The 19,781-nt window shown below is 38.4% G+C and overlaps 1 protein-coding gene across 11 annotated transcripts in view; it reads right to left on the bottom strand.

The window, feature by feature from the left end:
- Window positions 1–19,781, bottom strand: part of LOC120427887 (chloride channel protein 2) — a 71,755-nt gene that overhangs the window by 25,619 nt on the left and 26,355 nt on the right. For 3 of the 11 annotated variants that reach the window (XR_005606990.2, XM_039592820.2, XM_039592821.2), the window contains exons 1-2: window positions 5,581–6,197; window positions 5,310–5,508 (exon numbers count right to left, since the gene is read on the bottom strand). Coding sequence is in view for 2 of the 11 variants with exons in the window: in XM_039592820.2 (XP_039448754.1) it covers window positions 5,310–5,508; window positions 5,581–5,774 (393 nt within the window). In the remaining 9 variants the exon portion in view is untranslated. Of the gene's footprint in view, window positions 1–5,309; window positions 5,509–5,580; window positions 6,198–6,918; window positions 7,051–12,112; window positions 12,340–18,023; window positions 18,383–19,781 lie in introns of those variants that run through there. The other 8 variants (XR_005606993.2, XR_005606992.2, XR_005606996.2 and 5 more) reach the window with 7 other exon arrangements.

Below are 19,781 nucleotides of genomic sequence, written 5' to 3'. Positions count from 1 at the left end.
CATGCGTTCACATTTGAATATCTTTTAGAAATTATAATTTTAGAAATTAAATACCATAAACCGGGGTGACATGGAAACTTCGACTTTGATAGGTTCTAGATTTTTCTGCAAAATAAAAAGTTCAAATTAAATACGTATGAAATAGTATGGGATCATACTGACCGATGAGACAATAATCTTTAATTTGCTTCCCTAGTAACATTTTTAAACTTACAGGTTTTATCATGGTTCTGGAAACCTTCATACGGCCTAAATAGGCTTTTATGGCCTACTTAAAACCTAAAATGTTACAGATAATTATCTGTTCTCATCGTGATTTTGACTTAGAAGAACGATAAAAGTTTGAAAGTTATCCGAAGTCCTCATAAAAAAAATCAATTTGGAAAACACTAACCTACAAAAATTTATAAAAATGATTGCGCATGATTATTTCGAGGGAAAGCCAAGGGAATTGTCCAAATCCGGGCTTCCTCGGGGCTACTCCCTGAAATCAATTATTGGCGATGGCGAATTAGCTCAAATAAGCAATTTAGCCTGGAGATAGGCCAAACTGTCCCGCCCGTGTGGACCAATCGGACTGCGCACTAGAATCACAATGCAGAGGTTGCTGGTTTGAATAACACGGTGGGCGCTCTAAAAATCTAAGTGTAAATATGGGTATCCGGCGCCACCCCTCCGTGCTCCTGGCCCCGGAGCAATCAATAGCTCAAATTTAACTTAAATGGGGTCGCAGAATTCGAATCTTATTTTAACATCAAATAGAAGGAAAAAAATTAAAAGAAAATAAAAAATAGAAAACATGCAGTCTGCGATCAGCAGAGCAGCGAGTCAGACGTGCGTCCCTCCAACACCAAATAAGTGCTAAAAAGTGCAAAAAATGCCTCACGGCAAGAAAAAGAGGCGGTCCTCACCAGCAGGATCGGCAGATTTGAAGAAGCTAAAGAATGCCGAAGCGCTACCTGCAAAGCCAGGCAGTTTGAGCAAGGACGCTCAAAATTCGTCTGGAAACCAGTTCGCTACCCTCCCTGTGGACGTGAGCGAGAAGGAAGAATTTGAACGACGGGAAAAGTTGCCACCCATTTTTTGTGAAAACATCGTCATCGGATTCGGTGCGAAAGTGGCTGACCGGATTTATCAAATCTGGTGCTTTACGAGCTTCCATTCGCTTGTGTGCTGATGGACTCAAAATTCTGCTACCTACCAGAAAGGATTACAACTACGTTCGGGATTTCCTGAACAACACCAAGATTGAATACTACAGCCATGACGATCCAGGTAAACGCCCCATGAAACAGGTCCTCCGTGGCCTGTACGACATGGATGTGAGTGTGCTGAAAGAAGAGCTCAAAACTCTTAAGTTGAACGTGATCGAAGTCTTCAAGATGACGAGACACAACAAGGACATCAAGTATCGTGATCAACTGTACCTGGTTCATCTCGAGAAAGGATCGACAACACTGTCTGAGCTGAAAGCAGTTCGGGCAATTTTCAACATCATCGTGACTTGGGAACGTTATCGTCCAGTGCACCGTGAAGTGACACAGTGTTCGAACTGTTTGCCAAATGCTTCAATTGCGGTGGCGACCATTCGACCAAGAATCGAAGCTGCCCAAAACGAGCTGAGTTTGTGAAAATTCGGCAGCAAGCGACGACGAGGCACCAACCAAATCGTCGCAAAACACCACCAGCATTCACGGACGTGGATTTTCCTGCTTTGGCGTCACCAGGAGCGGGATCTGTTCGAGTGGTTCCAAATCTGCAGCCATTGCCGTTGAATCAGCGGCAAAAAGTTGCAGAGAATACAACACCTCCAGGCTTCAGTCAGCAACCGAGGGAAAACCAACCAGCATCAACGGATGAAGGCAGTAGTGACCTGTTTTCACCACAAGAACTTCTGAACATTTTCATCGAGATGACAACAACACTGCGTGGTTGCAAAACTCGTGCGGAACAAGTAAGAACGCTTGGAGGATTTATCTTAAAATACAGTTCGTAGTTTACTCGTTCTAATGATTTTGAATATTTCAATGAATTTACTTTTTTTTAGTTTTAAGTTAGGATTAGTTGTTAAAGTGATTTTTTCTTTTTTACCCAAATGTATTCGATTCAATGCAAAAATGTAAAACAATTTGAAGTAAATAAATGAATGTGAACAGTCAACAAACACTTTTTTTGCTCGTGTTTTTATTTTTTGAATTTTCTATTAAACCTTCGGTTAATCGAAATTGGGACAATCGACACTTGAGAAAATAAAAGGCATGGTTTTGTTAAATTTTGCATTGTTTGTATTATAACACGCAGAAATTTGTAGGTGTACAGCAGGGGTGCCCAAAACTGTTGAAATGAAATGCCAAATTTAAAACTCACATCTGCAGTTTTTTTTTTTTTTTTTTTGAAAAGGTCCAATAAACCAAATTGTCAATTTTTGCTTTTTGGGTGTTTTTTAATACCCCTGACTCAAGGCGGTTTCAAAAACACCCAAAAAGCAAAAACTGGAAACTTGGTTTATTGGACCTTTTCAAAAAAACTCCAGACATAAGCTTGCGGGCAAATTTTTATTACATTTTTCCACTGAAAACTATTTTTGCCAGAAGTTTAAGTTCCAAGGCCTGGCTAAGGTCGAGGGGATGTCGAACTTTATGTGATTTCAGAAGTCAATACTAATTTCACAAATATTGTGTATTTTGGAAAAGGTTGAAGTAAACTTTGTAAAAACAATGATTTCAATAAATTTGGGTCTGCCTGAATAAGCAAATTTGTTTTCAAAGTTTATGTCACCCTCCCCAAAATTGGTCTGGAAAAACAGGGGGCAAAAAAATATGTTTTGAAAAAACTTCAAAATTTTAATGGAAGCAAAAGAATGAAAACATTCCAAAATGCATTTTTCTGCATTGATGATCATATTTGGCATGTTTGGGCTCGTTTAAAAATACTATGAAATTCCGATGTACAGCACCGCAAAAACTTTTTTTTCTCGATAAAAATTGTATTCGTCAATATTTAGATATTTTGGAAACTAATGATTGTAAAACAACAGGATGGGTATGTAATGCTTTTTAAAACACTTTTTTCATTAAAATGTTGAAACCATGGCTCGTTATTTCAATTTTTATACTTTATTTTTTATTTTTTTGCGCTCCACCCCCCTCGACATTGGTCAGAGTAGAGAGACATAAACTTCAAAAAATATTTGCAACGGCCTTAATTCAAACTCGAACGTTTTATAATCAATTCCAAAAATGCTTGATGTTGACAATTTTGACAGAGTATTCTCATATTAAACGTTAGAAATTGTATCAATTTTTCAGCAAACATTTGTGTCGTATTATCGGGATCAAAATACTGCCAGATGTGTTAGAGCCTGATTCTTCCATCCGTTTGTCTGTGAAAAGATACAACCGTAAGATAGCTAAAATTTGCTAGATATCCCGCTCATTCATAAAAACCTCGTGAGAACAACTTTTCTCGCCACTCTTTGCTCAAAATAATCGCACAGAGAAGAGCGCGGCCGCGCGGTCGCTCAACTAAACAATGTTTGAATGCCAATGTCATCGGGGCAGTGTGCTATACATCGGATCAATTGATTTATTGCCCCCCCAAACGACGGTATAGCGAGTGTGGTAAAAGTTATGAATCGCTCGTTAAACTGACTGTATCGAGAACGATGCAAGAAATAAACGGTCATAAATTGATGATGATGATTTAAAGCGAAGTTAGGAGAGGTTCCGGTCAATTCATTAAAACGGCTGTAAGATACACAGAAAAAAAAATCATGGTAATATTACATCTGGGAAGGGGTACATCTTTTATGTCAGAAAAAAGGTGTAATTTTACGTCTGGAAATGCTTAATTTTACCACTTTTCTGGTGTAATGTCACTTTTTCAGTCTAAATTGAGGTAAAATTATATCATAAAAGATGTAATATTCAACCTTCCAAAATTAAAGCTTCCAAATTTACACAATTTTTTTCTGTGTACTCGAGAGAGCGTTAACTACATTCTCGCGATGGTTTCGCCAAAACTCGGTTCGAAGAGGGAAGGTGGAGTACGTATACGTAAACTGTTCTTATCAGTTAATTGAGTTTGCATCGCTACCCGGCGGTTGTTCTATTAATATTTATCCTTGGGGCTTAAGCGGTGGAGTTATTTGCATGTGCATATTTACTCTTGAAAATGATTGGGTTGAACGTGGCTCTTGAAAGAACAGTTGAGAATTTTTTGAATATTTTTTTTCCGTTTCCCTGAATCAGATCAAACCGGTCACGCGACCCTTTCCGCGCGTATCAATATTATGTCAAGATAAATGGAATTGATTAAAATTGATTTGTCGACACACAACCCGTGGAACCTCGCTGACGTCAATTGCCATCGCGGAATGCGTAGCATAACGAAAGGCAAGATAACTTAATTTTTCACTTAACCCTTCAAACATACGCATTCGATAGCGTATGGTCGATGCTGAAGAAGGTATGATCTTTGTCATATTCAGCAGACGTTCCTTTAAGGAAACTGACCCAGTTGTCTGGAAGATGATCTCGAGAAACAGAAGAGTGGAAATACCTTGACACAATTAGACTTGATTGCCACTCACTTAAATTTTGATTTAGAAGCACGGCAGAAACGATTACAAAACTATTGACACCTTAAAATTATATGAAATTTCACGAAGATTCCCGATATGACAAAATTGGGACCAAAAAAATGCCTTCTTGTTCGTCTACCGGGCTTGGTGCTTGGTTTATGGTACTGAGAGTTTGTAGAAAAAATAGTAAAATTATGTAAAAAAAGGTGGGAATGGACATAAACTTATTTTCAAAAGTAGTCAAGTGTTAAGGCAAGTAATCGAAAAAGGGTTTTATTTATTGTGTCCAACGGCAAATCAGATCTACACATTATCAACCCTCCTCAATCTGAATTCTACTTGTATAAATAAAGAATTGAATTAATAAAAAAAAATCGCTGTCACAAAGCCGGATTCCTCAAGGGAAGCGAGATATTCAAGATGGCGGCCAATATGGCGGCTGTATAGAGAAAGAATCCGGCTTCGTGACCGCGATTTAGCCTAGATTCATCAAAACCTGGCATGTTACACGATTTGCAGTTAAACACTCCTTGGATTGTGTGCTTTGACTGCAGGTTCCAAAAGTATTTACGCGGTTTGTGAATGGTCCTTAAACAGGTACTAGCTGCTTGAGGAGGCATGCATTCAAAAGTCTTGGCCAAGCTGCGGTTAAGTCTTAAAACGATGGAAACATGCAATGTTCTAGAAGAATAGCGTTGCATGCACAATCTACTCATATCGCGCTTACGAGGGTCGTAATGTAGCCATCCTCGTCCGTATCGTACGCCTCGTCGTCGCTGATCGTCGAAATGCTATCCGCGTCTACCGTATCGGACATGCTCGGCATGGGCATCGGGTAAAATGCCTGAGCTCGCTTACGGCGGGACTTTTTCTTCTGTGGAAGATTGTCCCTGGATGCGTCCAGCAGACGACGCTCTCGGAAATCTCTGATATAGGAGTAGTCGAAGAGTTGAGTACTTTTTCTCCATTTTAATGCTACAAAAAAAACTCTGAATTACCTTAACACACGCTCGAAGCTGGCCCATTCCTCGTCCACCAGTTCGACGTTTTCCTCGCCAAACTCCTCATCGTGGAAGATCCGTTCGGTGTAATCCTTACTGTTGGCCCGCAACCGCGGGTGACTGTCACCGTGCGGAACACCGCGACCTCCCCGGCCGCGGTCCTTCTGGACGTCACCGTTTTTCTTCCACATTTTGCACACTAAACCCCAAGTTTCACAAGTGAGTCACTTAGAAAAAACTGCAAAACACGTGCACCGTCCACCGTCTAATTGATCACACTTCCACAATTAAGAAGAAGAAGCTCCATTTCAGTCTGCTCCAGCCCAGAGTGTGGTATTCCTTACGTTGAAGAATCTCGTACGCGAAAAACCCAACTTTCAATGCGAGACTGCCAAGAGCGAATGTGTTCAGGTCCACAGTAATACGGCATACAGGAACTTATTTAATCTCGAGCAATTTACTTCAATCTAAGATTGGTAACGCGAGAGCTGTGCGAGTTGAGGCAAATCAGATAATGGTCCAGTTAGGAGGAACGTTGCACTTTGCTAATAGTTGAGCAATGTATTTTTTTGTGAAACTTGCTGCAAGACCACTTCAGCACTCAAATTGTCAAAAATAAATCTTATCATAACATTTATTCCGAAAGTTTATGAAAAAAACTCAAGCCTTTTTGTGGACCAACTACCGAGCGTTCCATTTTAAAGGATTGATTTTGATCTTAAAATAGTATTATTGTTAAACATTCATAAAATTTAGTGGAAATTTTCTTATGGACCATCTACGACCAAGACTATGAATGGTTCGTGAAACACTACACAAATCTTTATCACACATTCCAACCATTTGTCTAACTAAAATGCAATAAAAGCTGTCTACCAATTTTCACACAATTGATACCTCAATTATTATCTTTTAAAATTCCTAAATATCGCAACTTCTTCAAACCGATCACGAACCGTCACTTCTCGGAGATAGTTCCCGCTGAACTGAATCATTTTCACGGCCCGTACAAGCTCAGCGACTCCGTCATACGAAAGCTCACCGAATTACTCAAATGCGGCTGTTGTCATCCCACTCTGGCTCGTTAAAACATACATCTCGCCGATCTTCACTCTATGCCGGGCCAAAATGTGAGAACGGGACCAACTGGCCCCGGACTCAGGAACCCTGTCCTTTCTTCCAGACGTGAGCGAGAGTTGCCTCAATTGGTACAATTTACTACGGGGAAATTAGCCACGTACCGATGTCGGCACACACGCAAAAGTGATCATCGCATTTTACGACCAGTTGCTCAGATATAACGTAAAAGATCACTCTCAGGCGTTCATTACTAACCTCAACGGTGGAGTATTTGCCCTCCCAAAGCGACGGGTGGGGACGCCTGGTGCGTTCCTTCTTCAGGGTATCCATGCGCACCATGGCCACAGCAAAGAGGCAACGTTCCCCCAAAGATCGCCGAAGGACCGCTACCACCAATTAATCCGATCTCACCTGCCAGCGACTAAGCCGCCTTCGAACTCGCAAAATTATTTTATAGAATTTTGCCGCCAATTGGGGCATCTTTTACGTTGGGGCCGAAAAATTCTGATCATTTTGCTGCACTGCTGTTATCGAGGCGCAAATATTGAAACTAAATGGATCTTCCAATTACACCTGCCTTAAAGTATCTTCCCCTCGCGATGACGTCCTTGCGAGCAAAGTTTGGCTGTGATAGGAAGTCGGAAAATTTGTTTGGCCGTGCTTAACATGGTTTCACAATCAATATTTGCGAGATAAAATCTGGCTAAAAAGTTGCTTTGGCGGTGGTTTTGTTTTGCTTTTGTCGATGGAAACTGTGTTAAAGTACACTTTTGTACGACTTTTTTTTCGGAAATTCCACGTGACTCAAAATCGTTGCCTCCGTCATCACAGAACAGAATGTCGCAATATACGCGTTTTACACAAAATTAATACTTAAAATACGATTTATGAAGACAAACACAACAAAAGTATAAAATCGAAACATTGTGAAAAATTATACACAGAAAAAAATCATTTCCCGTAATCGTGAATAGTGTTCATGAATTTGAGAACCACGTGCATCCTTCGTGGTTCTCAAATTCATGAACACTATTCATGATTTCGAGAGTTTACTTTTTTCCGTGTAACAAGAAATATGCTTTGGATCGACGGAATTTCTTTATAGAAAACATTGTATAAAAGAATGGTGTAAAATTATCGATGTCGATTTAACTATTTCTATCTAACTGAAAAGTTGGTTAAATAGATAATCGAATTTGCAACGACTTATAAATAGGTATAACGTATAACATACTCCAAATTTGCTTGGAATTGGCAACAAATTGTTAAAAAAAAAACGCAGATTTTTAATAGTTAAGCGAAGAAAAAACGAAGTTTCTCATTGATGCCTCTGGCCTGGAAAAAGGGGGAGCAATGAGACAGCCTTGGGGTCCGAGTAAATTCTTAAATTTGGTCAATTCTAATAAACATAAGGCATAAAGAATAGCTCTTTCTACCTCACTGCACATGTGCAGTTCGACTAAATTTATATGTTCCGAGAAAGTAGAAAAAATATAAAATTCAATTTGCCATTCCCGGGCAGACGGTAATAACAAAATTCATGCCATTTCAATAACAAATACTGTTAAAATAACTGATAGTGTTATGGAATCTTCTTGAAACATCCATTTTTGCGTAAGGGTATAATAACAGTTTATGTTATCATAACAAAATTTGTTATTGGTCTGATATTGATTGAAAGCCAAAACAACTTTGGAATAACATTTTTTGTTATGGAAGAATAACTCCAACAGTTATTGGGATGATCGGATTAGTTGTTAAAATAACAAAAAATAATAACAAAGATTTGTTCGAAGACGAATAACAAATCCTGTTATAAATAATATAAAGTGTTATTGGCCTATAAAATGATATCAAAAAATGTTAATCCCAAGTTATTTTCGTCTGCTCGGGTTTGTAAACATTTGAGAGTCTCGGTCGAATGCTTTTGCAAAGTCACGCTGATGCGGACGTCTTGAGAACGGGTCGATGGCCGAACCGATCTATAAAACAGACCGACGTTCCACTAATCACTGTGTACTGTCCAAACTGTTACTGTTAATCCGATCATGCGTCCTACGATAAGGCCAGTCACAAGGCATAACCTAGTTCAAGCTTTGTACCGTTGTTACCAACGTTCGAAGTTTGTTTCCGCAACGCACTTTAATGTCTTACTCCTTAAAACGTTTATGGTTTTGTTTTGTGTGTTTTGTTCCAGACCTATCGATAAATTGCCTTTTCTTCAATGGAGACCACCAGGTCTGGACAAAAAAATATCTAAACGTCTGGGCACGCGCCTCTGCTAATGCCCTTACGATAACAAACCGGTGGCGAGGTGGCGTGTGCTCCCTCTTAAAATAATTGTGTCGTTTGTTCTAGTGGGTGGACTCGGTCTCCGAACGTTATCGTGGTTCGGGTTCAAATTTCATTTTTTTATCGTAACATGGCAGTTTGATTTCCGACTCAAATTAATTTTCAGATATACAGAAATATTAAAAAAAAAATATTTAAAATGCAAACTTACGAGACAGAATGGATAAAGATTTGCAACGCCTCAGCCAACACAACCAGCTACCGAACTGTCGGGGTTAATGTCAAGGCCAGTGATGCATGTGGCGCGGCATTTTCCGCGAAACAAACAAACGCAACGTGCTCCGTTCATTCATGCATAGTCGGTCACCTCCTCGGTAGACCGAGCGGCGAGTCCGAACGATCGACATCGGCCCACTAACTGAGAGTGAAATAAGACGGCGGAGTTTTCCTGCCCCAGAGTCGCCATCAGCTGAGCTAGTTGAGGCCACAATAACAAACACGATTTTCTCTCTTCAATGATGTCACGCGAAGCTCTTATCTGAGAGAGAGAAGTTTAAGTTGGTGAGAATTAAGTCTCTGTTTTCCTGGTCCACCCCAGCCCGATTGAAGTAGTTTTGCTAGTCAACACTGCATGGCGCTAGTAGCTTCAGGCATATGCAATTTTTGAATGTTTAGAAAAAGCTAAAATAATATGAAATATTTGATTGGAAAAATAAACTCTATATTTTTAGTTTTTGGGACTACGTTCCAAACAATTCCGAAACTATAAGTATACCGAGCTATAATACATTCTGTAGACATTGACAATAATCGCAAAATGATTTAATCACAGTTTGCAACCTAATCAGAGAATTCCTCTTCTAACACGCTGATAACGTCGATAATTACATAAAACCTGTTTGTCAGGTGGCCGATACTCGTGGCGCTGAAACTAATTACGTTAGTTGATTCAGTGCGTTAATAACATACGCAAATGAATTTATGCTGTTTGCGACATAGATTTATTGATTCAAAACAGAAGATAATTTAAGTTTCAACAATATAAATTTGCATTTAGTTTTTTCTGCGAAAACACTTTTTTTTTGCAATTTCGACTAGTTGCCAAAGGGATTTTTTTCGAATGAACAGTGTTGATTGTTTTAACAACTTTCTACAAAAGCTTCATATTGTTTCATTTTGTTGATACAGTGAAACTTTACGTTTTTCTAATTTTTCGATTTATCCTTGAACGGCGCAACATTTTTGCAATATTTCAAAAGCAATTTGTAGGCAAGGGTCCTGATTGCTCAAAATCAACCACTCCATTCGCGAGCACAAATAGCAGGCGACGCGATACTGCCCTGATGAATTCCTACCGTTTGTCACTTTCAAACCATTCGCTCCCGGACACTCTCTCTTCTACTCTCCTTCTCTCTCTGATCGGCTCAGTCTCCGAACGGCTCAGGCAGGCCGAACGTCGCCGATCACTCTGAACTGAACACATTTTTTCTCTGATGCGCTGCGTTATACTCATTGATTTGGGTTGCCTAAATTCAATGTTATCAATTAAATTGTGCATTTATTTTGATTTCATAACATTATAGACACCATTAAAAGAAATTTCCACCAAGAAAAAATCAAATTGATGGCAAACTGAGGGCGTGGAGACAAAAAGACTGCCGCGCTGGCATTTTGTGAGAATGGCTCTTCGCTGAGCATGGTAGTGTGTGAGTGTCGTCGAGCGACGGAGTAGACAAATATTTTCACGATGTATTTGTTCGCTGAGTGAACAGTTCGGGCCACTCGCTAGCTGCTTGCGAGTATCATTCGCTCATGAATGCTAGCGGGTTGGAATAGGCGACGAATGGATAGGCGATGAGTGAGTGGTTTCCGTTCAATGAACCGAAAATCAGGACCCTTGTTTGTAGGTTTTGTTGAGATCTACAAAACGCTTTTTGAAGCTTGCTCAAATATTGTATGGTTTAAGAGAAAAATACGAAATAAAAAGCGTAACGCCACCGCGTAAAAAGAGGTTTTTATGTAACTAGAATTTTCTAGCGATAGATATGTTAGTCATAAAAAAGCAAAGAAAATGATTAAATAAATTCTTCTTAATCTACCATCTATTGCCAAAAATAAATTAGTCAGTGTCTATTTTAAAAAGTTGACAAACTTCAGTCAAAACCACGACTTGCTTGTAGTAAACCTAGATTAAACCTAGATTGTGCCGTTTATAAATCCCAAAGAATGCTAATCACATTCTGCCACCAGATAAAGCTTGATACTGCAAATGGAATCACCGCAACCATTATATTAGTCACGTGTCACACCATGTCGAATGCATTTAAGCGTTAACGGGCTGGGGCTACTAACTCATTATACGCGAGCGATTTTTTTTAGATGTAAATATTTACAACTGCAAAACAGTACCCGTTTGCAGCTAGACTTGAGTTTGGTCCCCAATAAAGCAAGCTTAACAGCTTTTGTCTTGTAATCAAAGTCTTAAATTTAAGTGTCAGTCATACTCATTTCATATGTTTAATAAATATAACAATTTAGAGTACCATCAAAAACGATACACCTCTCGTTATTTCACAAACACAATTTAAATAACAAAGATTTTTTTACGTAGCATTGTTCTTAGATAGTTTACGAACATTTTCCCAAAATATGGTGGAATTTGAAGAACTCTACCATAAATGCCAATCGTTTGAAAATTATCCCAATCTCACCCCAATTGGATCAAATGAAACCAAAATGATGCTCAAATACAAAAATATGGTACAAATAAGTCATCCTAAAGTGTTTCCTGTTTGAGGGAATCGTATTGACATGCTACAATGTTTGTAGTGGTGATTTTCAAACATTTGGGTACCTTTCGAGCAATTCCAACAAAAATATTAAAAAGTTGATTTTTCGAGAGGTAATTTTTGACCAAAAACGTACCTCAACTTTAGACAGCTGCCAAAATGACAGGATTTTTTGAGCTAAATCATTTTAAGATGTCTCCTACACAAACCTTTAAACAAAATAAAGTTTAGTTGACAAAAAACTGAGATATGGTAAATTCCATAAAAAAAATAACTTTGACCTAATCTCACCCCCAGAACCAATGTCACTCCCACTGACGGTATGCATATTTAGATTGATTTTTAGATAATTCTGTTCGAAAACCTACTGTATTTTCATTGCTATCCTCTCCATCGCCCGGTCCCTGGTAGCCAATTTCCGCCAAAATCTGCTCCTGAATCGGATTCAACCTTCTACCTTTAGTAGCAGAATCCTGCCTCGTCGGTACGGTAAGCCGACCCATGTTGACGCAGCACTTGATTCCGAACTTGTCTCGTGAGAAATCACTCCGATTGCTAAACCGTTGGACGTATTTTCCACCCGTTCCGATCCGGATTTCCCCAACTAGTTGCACATCACAACACACTGGGCCTCGGAATCGAAGTTTTCTTCACCGTCGACGTCGTCGTCGTCGGGACAAAACCCCGCGGAACCCGTTCGTGTCGAAATCTGACCGCAAACTGCGCGGGCGGCTGACGGTCAAACTCAACTCAGGTCCAAAAAATTTGCTAAAAATCAATAAAATCCCTAAATATAGAGAGCAGCACCTCTACGGGACCGAAAAATCAGCATTTTGTGTTATCGAAGTTATCTCGAACGAAAAATCTAACATGATAACGATAATATTCAGAGCGAAAAAATAATAAAAATCTGTCACTGAGGTGAGCGTGCGAGCAGCGAGCGACTGGTTGTGCCAATTTCGCCAATTTCGACACCTTCTGTCTTGGGTTCTTGCGCATTGCCGGAACGTTGTAGAAGGATGATAAACCAATGAGCCATGGTGCAGTTTAGTGAATCAGCTCTAAAATTCAATGAAATAGGGATTATTTCTAGTGTTTCATTGATTTATTTTCAGACGATCAAAACATAGGCAACCAAGTACCAAGTACATCTATTTGTTGTTGTTTTCAAAATTTTTACTGACATTTTTGTTATTCTGTACACGGAGAAAAAATAGTTCCCAACTTGCGTTCATGGAAATGAGAACCACGAACAAAGTGTTCAAATCCCATGGAACGTTTTAAAAATGTCACCCCTGATGACGGTACCATGCAATTTGGACACTTTGTTCATGGTTCCCATTTTCATGAACGTATGTTCACGATTTTGAGAACTCTTTTTTCTTCGTGTACCCTAATTATCTACTTGCCATCACTTAAAATAACAATGCTGAAAAGTTTTATAAAGCCCTCATGTGCTATCTGGCCTGAACCGGTCACATGTATCCTGGAAGAGGTTAAATTGACATTTTTCTTAACACTGGAACGCCGAACGCATGTCCAACTTACACGGACGCCCAAGCCTCCCAAAAAAGTTGGAACGGTAACTTCAACTCGCTGGTTCTCGGGCATAACTCAACCAATCGGGACGATTTTTGTTTCCAGGGATTTGTAAGAATGTTTAGATGATCCTAAAATTTTGCAGAACTTGATTTGAACAAATCTGGAATTTTTGCGACCAAAAACACCGTTCCAACTTTTTCAAAAAGACTGCCTCCGCGGAATTTTCGGGGATTTTTTTTTACACGCGAAAAAAAACTTGGAACGATGTTTTTGATCACAAAAATTACAGATTTGATCAAATTGAGCTCTGCAATGTTCTAGGATCATCTAGACATCCTAACAAATCACTGGAAAAAAGAATCGTCTTGATTGGGTGAGTTATGCCCGAGAACCAGCGAGTTGAAGTAACTTTTTTGGAGCCTTGGGCGTTGGAATGTTAAAAATCAGAGTCGCCATCAGTCAATTTTCTTAAAAATCAGTCCTGGTTCGACTTTGTACAGCTTGCGGTTCCAGAGATATCACAGTTTGAAAAAGAGGGTTTTGTCGAGATTATTGTCTTATAAGGTACCGTAAAACGAGGGACTTTGATAGATTTGAGATTTTTTCGCAAAATGAAAAGTACAAATTAAAAACGGAATGGTACGGAATCATACTGACCGTGGTAGAGAAGTGTTCGAAGTACTACTTGAGGAAGTTTTTCATAAAATGTAGACAAGTTAAAAAAATTAGTTAGTGAAGCCGTTGATCATTTTTGAATAAAATTGATCATCACTATAAAATATTCTGTATTAAATTCAATTCAACGAATTTCTGCACCAAAAGGAATCAGCATGTGCCGGTTGTTGAGTTCTTGAAGCCACTGAAAGAATTTTTGATCTAAATCAAATGTGCTTAAAAATATATATAATTTTGTGGTACAATCATTGACCTCCTAGTTGGCAATATTAATGACGATTTCCATAACTTTACAAAAAAAAAAAAAAACCTCACTAGAAATGAGGTAATCAACACATGTAGGTTACTATTCTGAAAAACTTGTTGAAAGAATTTTGTCAAAATGTTGAAAGCGACGCATAATTTATATCTTTGAATGAAAAATCATGGCAATGATGGATGTCTTCACGTTAACTATAAATAAGAAAATTTTGATGAATAGTATTATTTTATTATTCTCAAAGTGTCAAGATTTTTCATTGAATATGATTTTGAATCAGAAAACAGAATGCATTTTCGAATTCTTTGAGAAAAATTCTACTAGAAGTAGGTAAAATAAGTTTGTACCTAAATGATAAAGATTATGTGATTTTGAAACATATTTAAAAATAATCTCCATATTAAAAGGCATTCTCAGTACAACAAATTCAATGTAAAATACAAATACTTTCATTTGTGCTTCGGATTCGGTTTAATGTGTAATACGAATAGATAATAAACAAAACTAGTGTTAACGAATTTCGGGCAAAGTTCTGACTTTTAAACTGTTTAACATATATTTTGTGTGATTTGGTGACGCACTTCCTAAATTGCACAGAAAGCTACTTCCAACTGTAAAATGCCCATTTTTTTAAAAATTTTGGAAAGTCAGAAAGTTTCAAGTTCGTAGGTTGAATCTTTTCTATCGTTATTAAACTATTCGAGTTTATTTTTACATTCAAATCCGTTTTCCTTATGAGTGTTTCAGGAGAGCTTATCATAGTTGCGAACCTTGAATGCTAATTTTGAGTGCTCAAATGAAGAAACGATATTAAAAAGATGCAGCAATTTGATTTTTTAAAGATGTTTGATGAGTACTAATTCTATGTAGAGCATCACCGTGCACACACACCATTAATTGGCAAAATACGTTTAAATTTTCTTATCAGCTCTTATCTTTTTATGATTTTTGTGGACAACACATTCCTGTATATTCAATCTAATTGTAGGCGGCAAGCAGTAGCAAAAAATATAGTCTAGCTTTCGGCGATTTACAAAAGAGTCAGAGTATAGCAATTCGATCTATTCACGACTCCTATAAGCCGTTGATTTATGAAGTATTTGTGATTCCTAGTCACATGTCGTATCCATATTCCATCCATATTGATTGGATGTATAAATTAAACAAAATCAATTAATTTACTTAAACATATATTGAGTGCCTCATAAAGTATCTTTAAAACATGTTTTTTCCTTATGTACTTTCATCTGTGGTGAATTGGAACACATGGGGCAACTTTTATAGCCTTGTTACTGTACGATATTTGAATATTTTTGATTGTTTTCGGATTAAACAGACACAGATTTACAAAAATAGTGTAGGGGAGAGTGGGGAGACATGATCCCCTTTTTTGTATCGCACATAACTCTGTCAATTTCTCACAAAACTATACACTTTTTGTATGAATTGAAAGCTTAAACATTCATCTATGTTTGGCTAATAAGGGTATTTCATCAGATGAACTCTTCGAATCATGCCAAGCGTATTAAAAAAATATTTTAAACCGGCATTTTAAAAATGTTAGGGGTAACTTGATCCCCCTTTCAACATTTTGAAGAAATCTTAAGCAAAATGTTTCTTATTCATCCAAACATTTAATTTTCTATAAGTTACAGCAATTTCACATTGATCAAATGGGTTTTATAGAAAACCTGGATGTATGGGTATCAAAAGATCGGAAATTTTATGCCCTTTCTGATGCCACATAGATTGACTTGTAAATTGTGGACCGGTTCAGATGCCGGCGGATTTTCCGACGACGTAATTCCGGGTTGGTACGAAATTCCAACGAAAAATCTATTCTAGCGATACAAAGACCCCCAAAACGGTTATACCCACTCCAGATGCTTAAATAGCAATTTTATGGTAATATATATAGTTTGCAAAATTAAGTTTAGATAAGTTTTATATAGAATTTCCAGAGTTATATAAACTTTTATACTAAGTAATTAGTAAACTTTATATTCAATCCAAATTATTTTTTTAATCAGTCAAGGATGCCTATTTGGAGTTGGGAGACTGGATTTATGGTGATTTGTCAACAAATAACATTATTATTATTATTTATGTTAATTTTTCGAAAGGTGTACAAACTTTTTTTGCACCTTTTTTATGTTTGTAATAGTATTTGTAATATAACTTTTTATAGAAAACATCTTTTCATGAGCTTTTTGTAGCAAAATGTTCGGCATGAGTTTCTGAACAAAACCTAGTAGGTTACATAGTGCCCAAGGGGTGTAAATATTTTTTTTACATACTGTAAATCAAGGAAGCGTTGTTGTATCGCCAGGACAGATAACACGTAGTTTACCTTTGGAAAAAAAATCTAATAATATTAATCTATCTTACTCTTAAAAATGATACATGGTTATATCTAGATTAAATTTTCAAAAGGTCCTATCTGCATAGAAAACCCATGAGGGATAGGTTGTTTTGAAAATTTAATCTAGATATCAACTATCTGAAAATCCAATTTGCTTGAAATACAGTTAGACAAGTGACATCATTCAACACCTGTAATCAAACACGTCAATCCTGTGACCACCAACAGCATAACGACTGGCTACGAAATTAAAAATTCGCACAACACCACATCATCAGCTTGCAAATATACCAAGGTACCAAATCGAAAAGGGTGTACAACATTACCTAGTTCGTGATTTGCATTCAAAATAGGTTATATTCAAAAGGTTGCGCAAGGTTGATGTGCCAGAGTGATAAAGGATTTCACGAAATTTATTTTTTGGTGGATTTGAAGTTTCTATTTAAAAAGAATTCAATCTTCTTCTGCTACATTTGATGCTAGAAAGAGACATCATTTCAGTGTCAAATCTGTAGTAAATTCAAATTAAAAAGCACCGAATTTCCCGAAACGATAAAACACCCCTCGACCTCATCAATATGCATGTAGTATTTATCCACGCGACTTTCACGATCGGTTAAAAACAACAACGGCTTTAAATCCCAGACATCACGTGCTGGCGATTCTCCCCCACCCTCAGCTTCAACTTCCCCACGATGACGTCTGCAAAACAAGGCAAATTTATACGCGTAAACACACGATACCCTCGATGATCATCCCCAGAGTCCGGTTTGGTGAGATTTTTGTGTTGCAACAACTCGCTGGAAGTGCACGCGACTCACCGGCGTAGAACCCGCCTTAATTAAGGTCACGAAAGGATGCGGGATGATGAAATGTGGGAAAGGTACAGTTTTAACTGGTTTTTGGTGGATTTTAGTCAGCTGATTAAAAACATTTACAACGGAACTGGTTGATACTGGAGTTCAGACGAACCTCAGAACAAAACTGAATTCTAAGGAAATAAGAGATAATTGTCAGAAATTCCGTGATTTTTCATATCAAACATTAGTAAGGAATGATCAAATGTACCTCACAAATTATGTAAATAAAAGTCACGGTATCTTGTCAGGCCACACGGATCGATTTCATTAGATATGGTCGTTGTTGTTACTACTGATTATGACCTAGGTGTAAATTTTAGTAACTCAGCTACTGATACACTGAATTGAAAACCAGTGATACAAATATTTGGCAAGTGCACGTCAGCTATCACACGCAAATTGACCAATTGTTAACCTTAACCACTGCCGACCGGCAGGTACCGCCTTAGATAAAAGGTTGTTTTCAACACTCAAACCCAATTTTCTTGTTTGCCAAACCGCGCCAGGTGCTAATTGGTTCAATCTCACGGCAAAAATGACACCATCCACCAGCATCCCAGATCAAGTTCATCGTCACTTACCAAAGTGTGAGTATATCCCAGGCCGCCTTCTTCATCGTCCGACAGGGCCTGTTCCCGGGGCCCGTGCAGGCTGCTCTGCTTCGTAGGGATTATTTTGGTTGGGACCTTCAGCAGGTCCATATCGCTGGCCTTTTTTCCGTTGAACATTTTGCCGCCAAGTCACGTGGCTCAACTCATCAATTCGGGGACTTTTTTCACACGCGCCCGTTGATCCCACGCACTCGTACTTGTCTGATCACAGAACGATGAGATGCCTTATCCAGCACTGCACACAGATCAGCTTTTAGTACAACACAAACGACTACAAACACTAAACACAACTAAACGATGCAGAAAACCTCCATGCCGAGGGATTTTTCCTAGCGATGAGAGAGAGAGAGAGAGAGAGAGAGAGAGAAAAATTATAATCAGAAATCGAGCCGTAGTTAGAATAATAATGATATAACTAAATTACGATGTTTTTTCGAGCCGGTGAAATACACGAAGCGTTACTAATTGCTTTTCTGTCACAGTGTAGAGTTTGAAACCTCAGATATAGATAATGGCGAGAGAGAACCCCGTTCAATCAATTGCGTATCAAAATTTCGAGAGATGTCGCTGACTTCTCGCAAGGTAAGCCGGTTGGTTGATTATTTACACCTATCAGAGTACGTCACCAGGTTGGTTGATAAAGAGTATAAATCAGCTCATTATCGTTTGAAACGATGTTTTCGAGAGCAAATCTGTAATCAAATTTGGGCGCGTTTCTCACTCATTGTACTGGTTGATAAAATAATTGAAAAGTCTGAAAGAAGTTACGATTCAAAACATCAGATATCAGGAGAAACCATAATATAAGGGGTCACCAAATCTTTGGACAACTGTAACAGAACTTCCTCCCAAGGATGTTAGAATAGGATTCTCTTACACAAAAAAGAGTTTCCAACGAAATTCGAACAGGGCTTCTTATTAGATTCTATTTCTGAACCATGCAATAGCCTAAGGCCGGAACCCGTGGTGTAGGGGTAAGCGTGATTGCCTCTCACCCAGTCGGCCTGTGTTCGATCCCAGATGGTCACGGTGGCATTTTTCGAGGCGAGATTTGTCTGATCACGCCTCCCGTCGGTCGGGGAAGTAAATGTTTGCCCCGGTCTAACCTAGAGGTTAGGTCGTTAGCTCAGTCCAGGTGTAGGAGTCGTCTCTCTGGGTCCTGTCTCGATGGAGTCGCTGGTAGGCAGTTGGACTCACAATCCAAAGGTCGTCAGTTTGAATCCCGGGGTGGATGGAAGTTTAGGTGTAAAAAGAGATTTGCAATTGAAGAATTCGACGACGTTTTTTCGCTAACGATCATAATGCGTGGTGATTTGTAGTGATTAATTGTGACTGGTATTTGATTTGAACGATTTTTCTAAAAAGATGATCGATATTTGGATAACTTGAGTTAAATGTTGCAAAAGTTGAAAGTAATGATCAAATGTAATGTAAAAGAGTTTAATCATTACTTTTCTGGGTTAGTTCAAAAATTACGTCCATGAATAGGGGGAGGGGGGGGGGGGGGTCTGGGGTTTGTGACAGCCCATGTTAAAGGTATAGGAAAAGTGCGTGACAGGGGGGAGGGGGGGGGTCTGAAATCTCGAAAATCTCTGGAGGTAATATTTGAACAAACCCTACTTCCTGTTTGACCAAAATATTGACCTACAAAATGCTTTTTGGTGATTTTTTTGATTTTTTTGGAAAAATTCGAATAACTGGCCATTTTTAAGAAAATTATCGTAATTG

Source organism: Culex pipiens, chromosome 1, assembly GCF_016801865.2.
Source record: "Culex pipiens pallens isolate TS chromosome 1, TS_CPP_V2, whole genome shotgun sequence".
In the NCBI taxonomy this organism is placed as follows: Eukaryota; Metazoa; Arthropoda; class Insecta; order Diptera; family Culicidae; genus Culex; species Culex pipiens.
The sequence above is the reverse complement of the archived record's forward strand: the minus strand, read 5'-3'. Positions and strand labels throughout refer to the sequence as shown.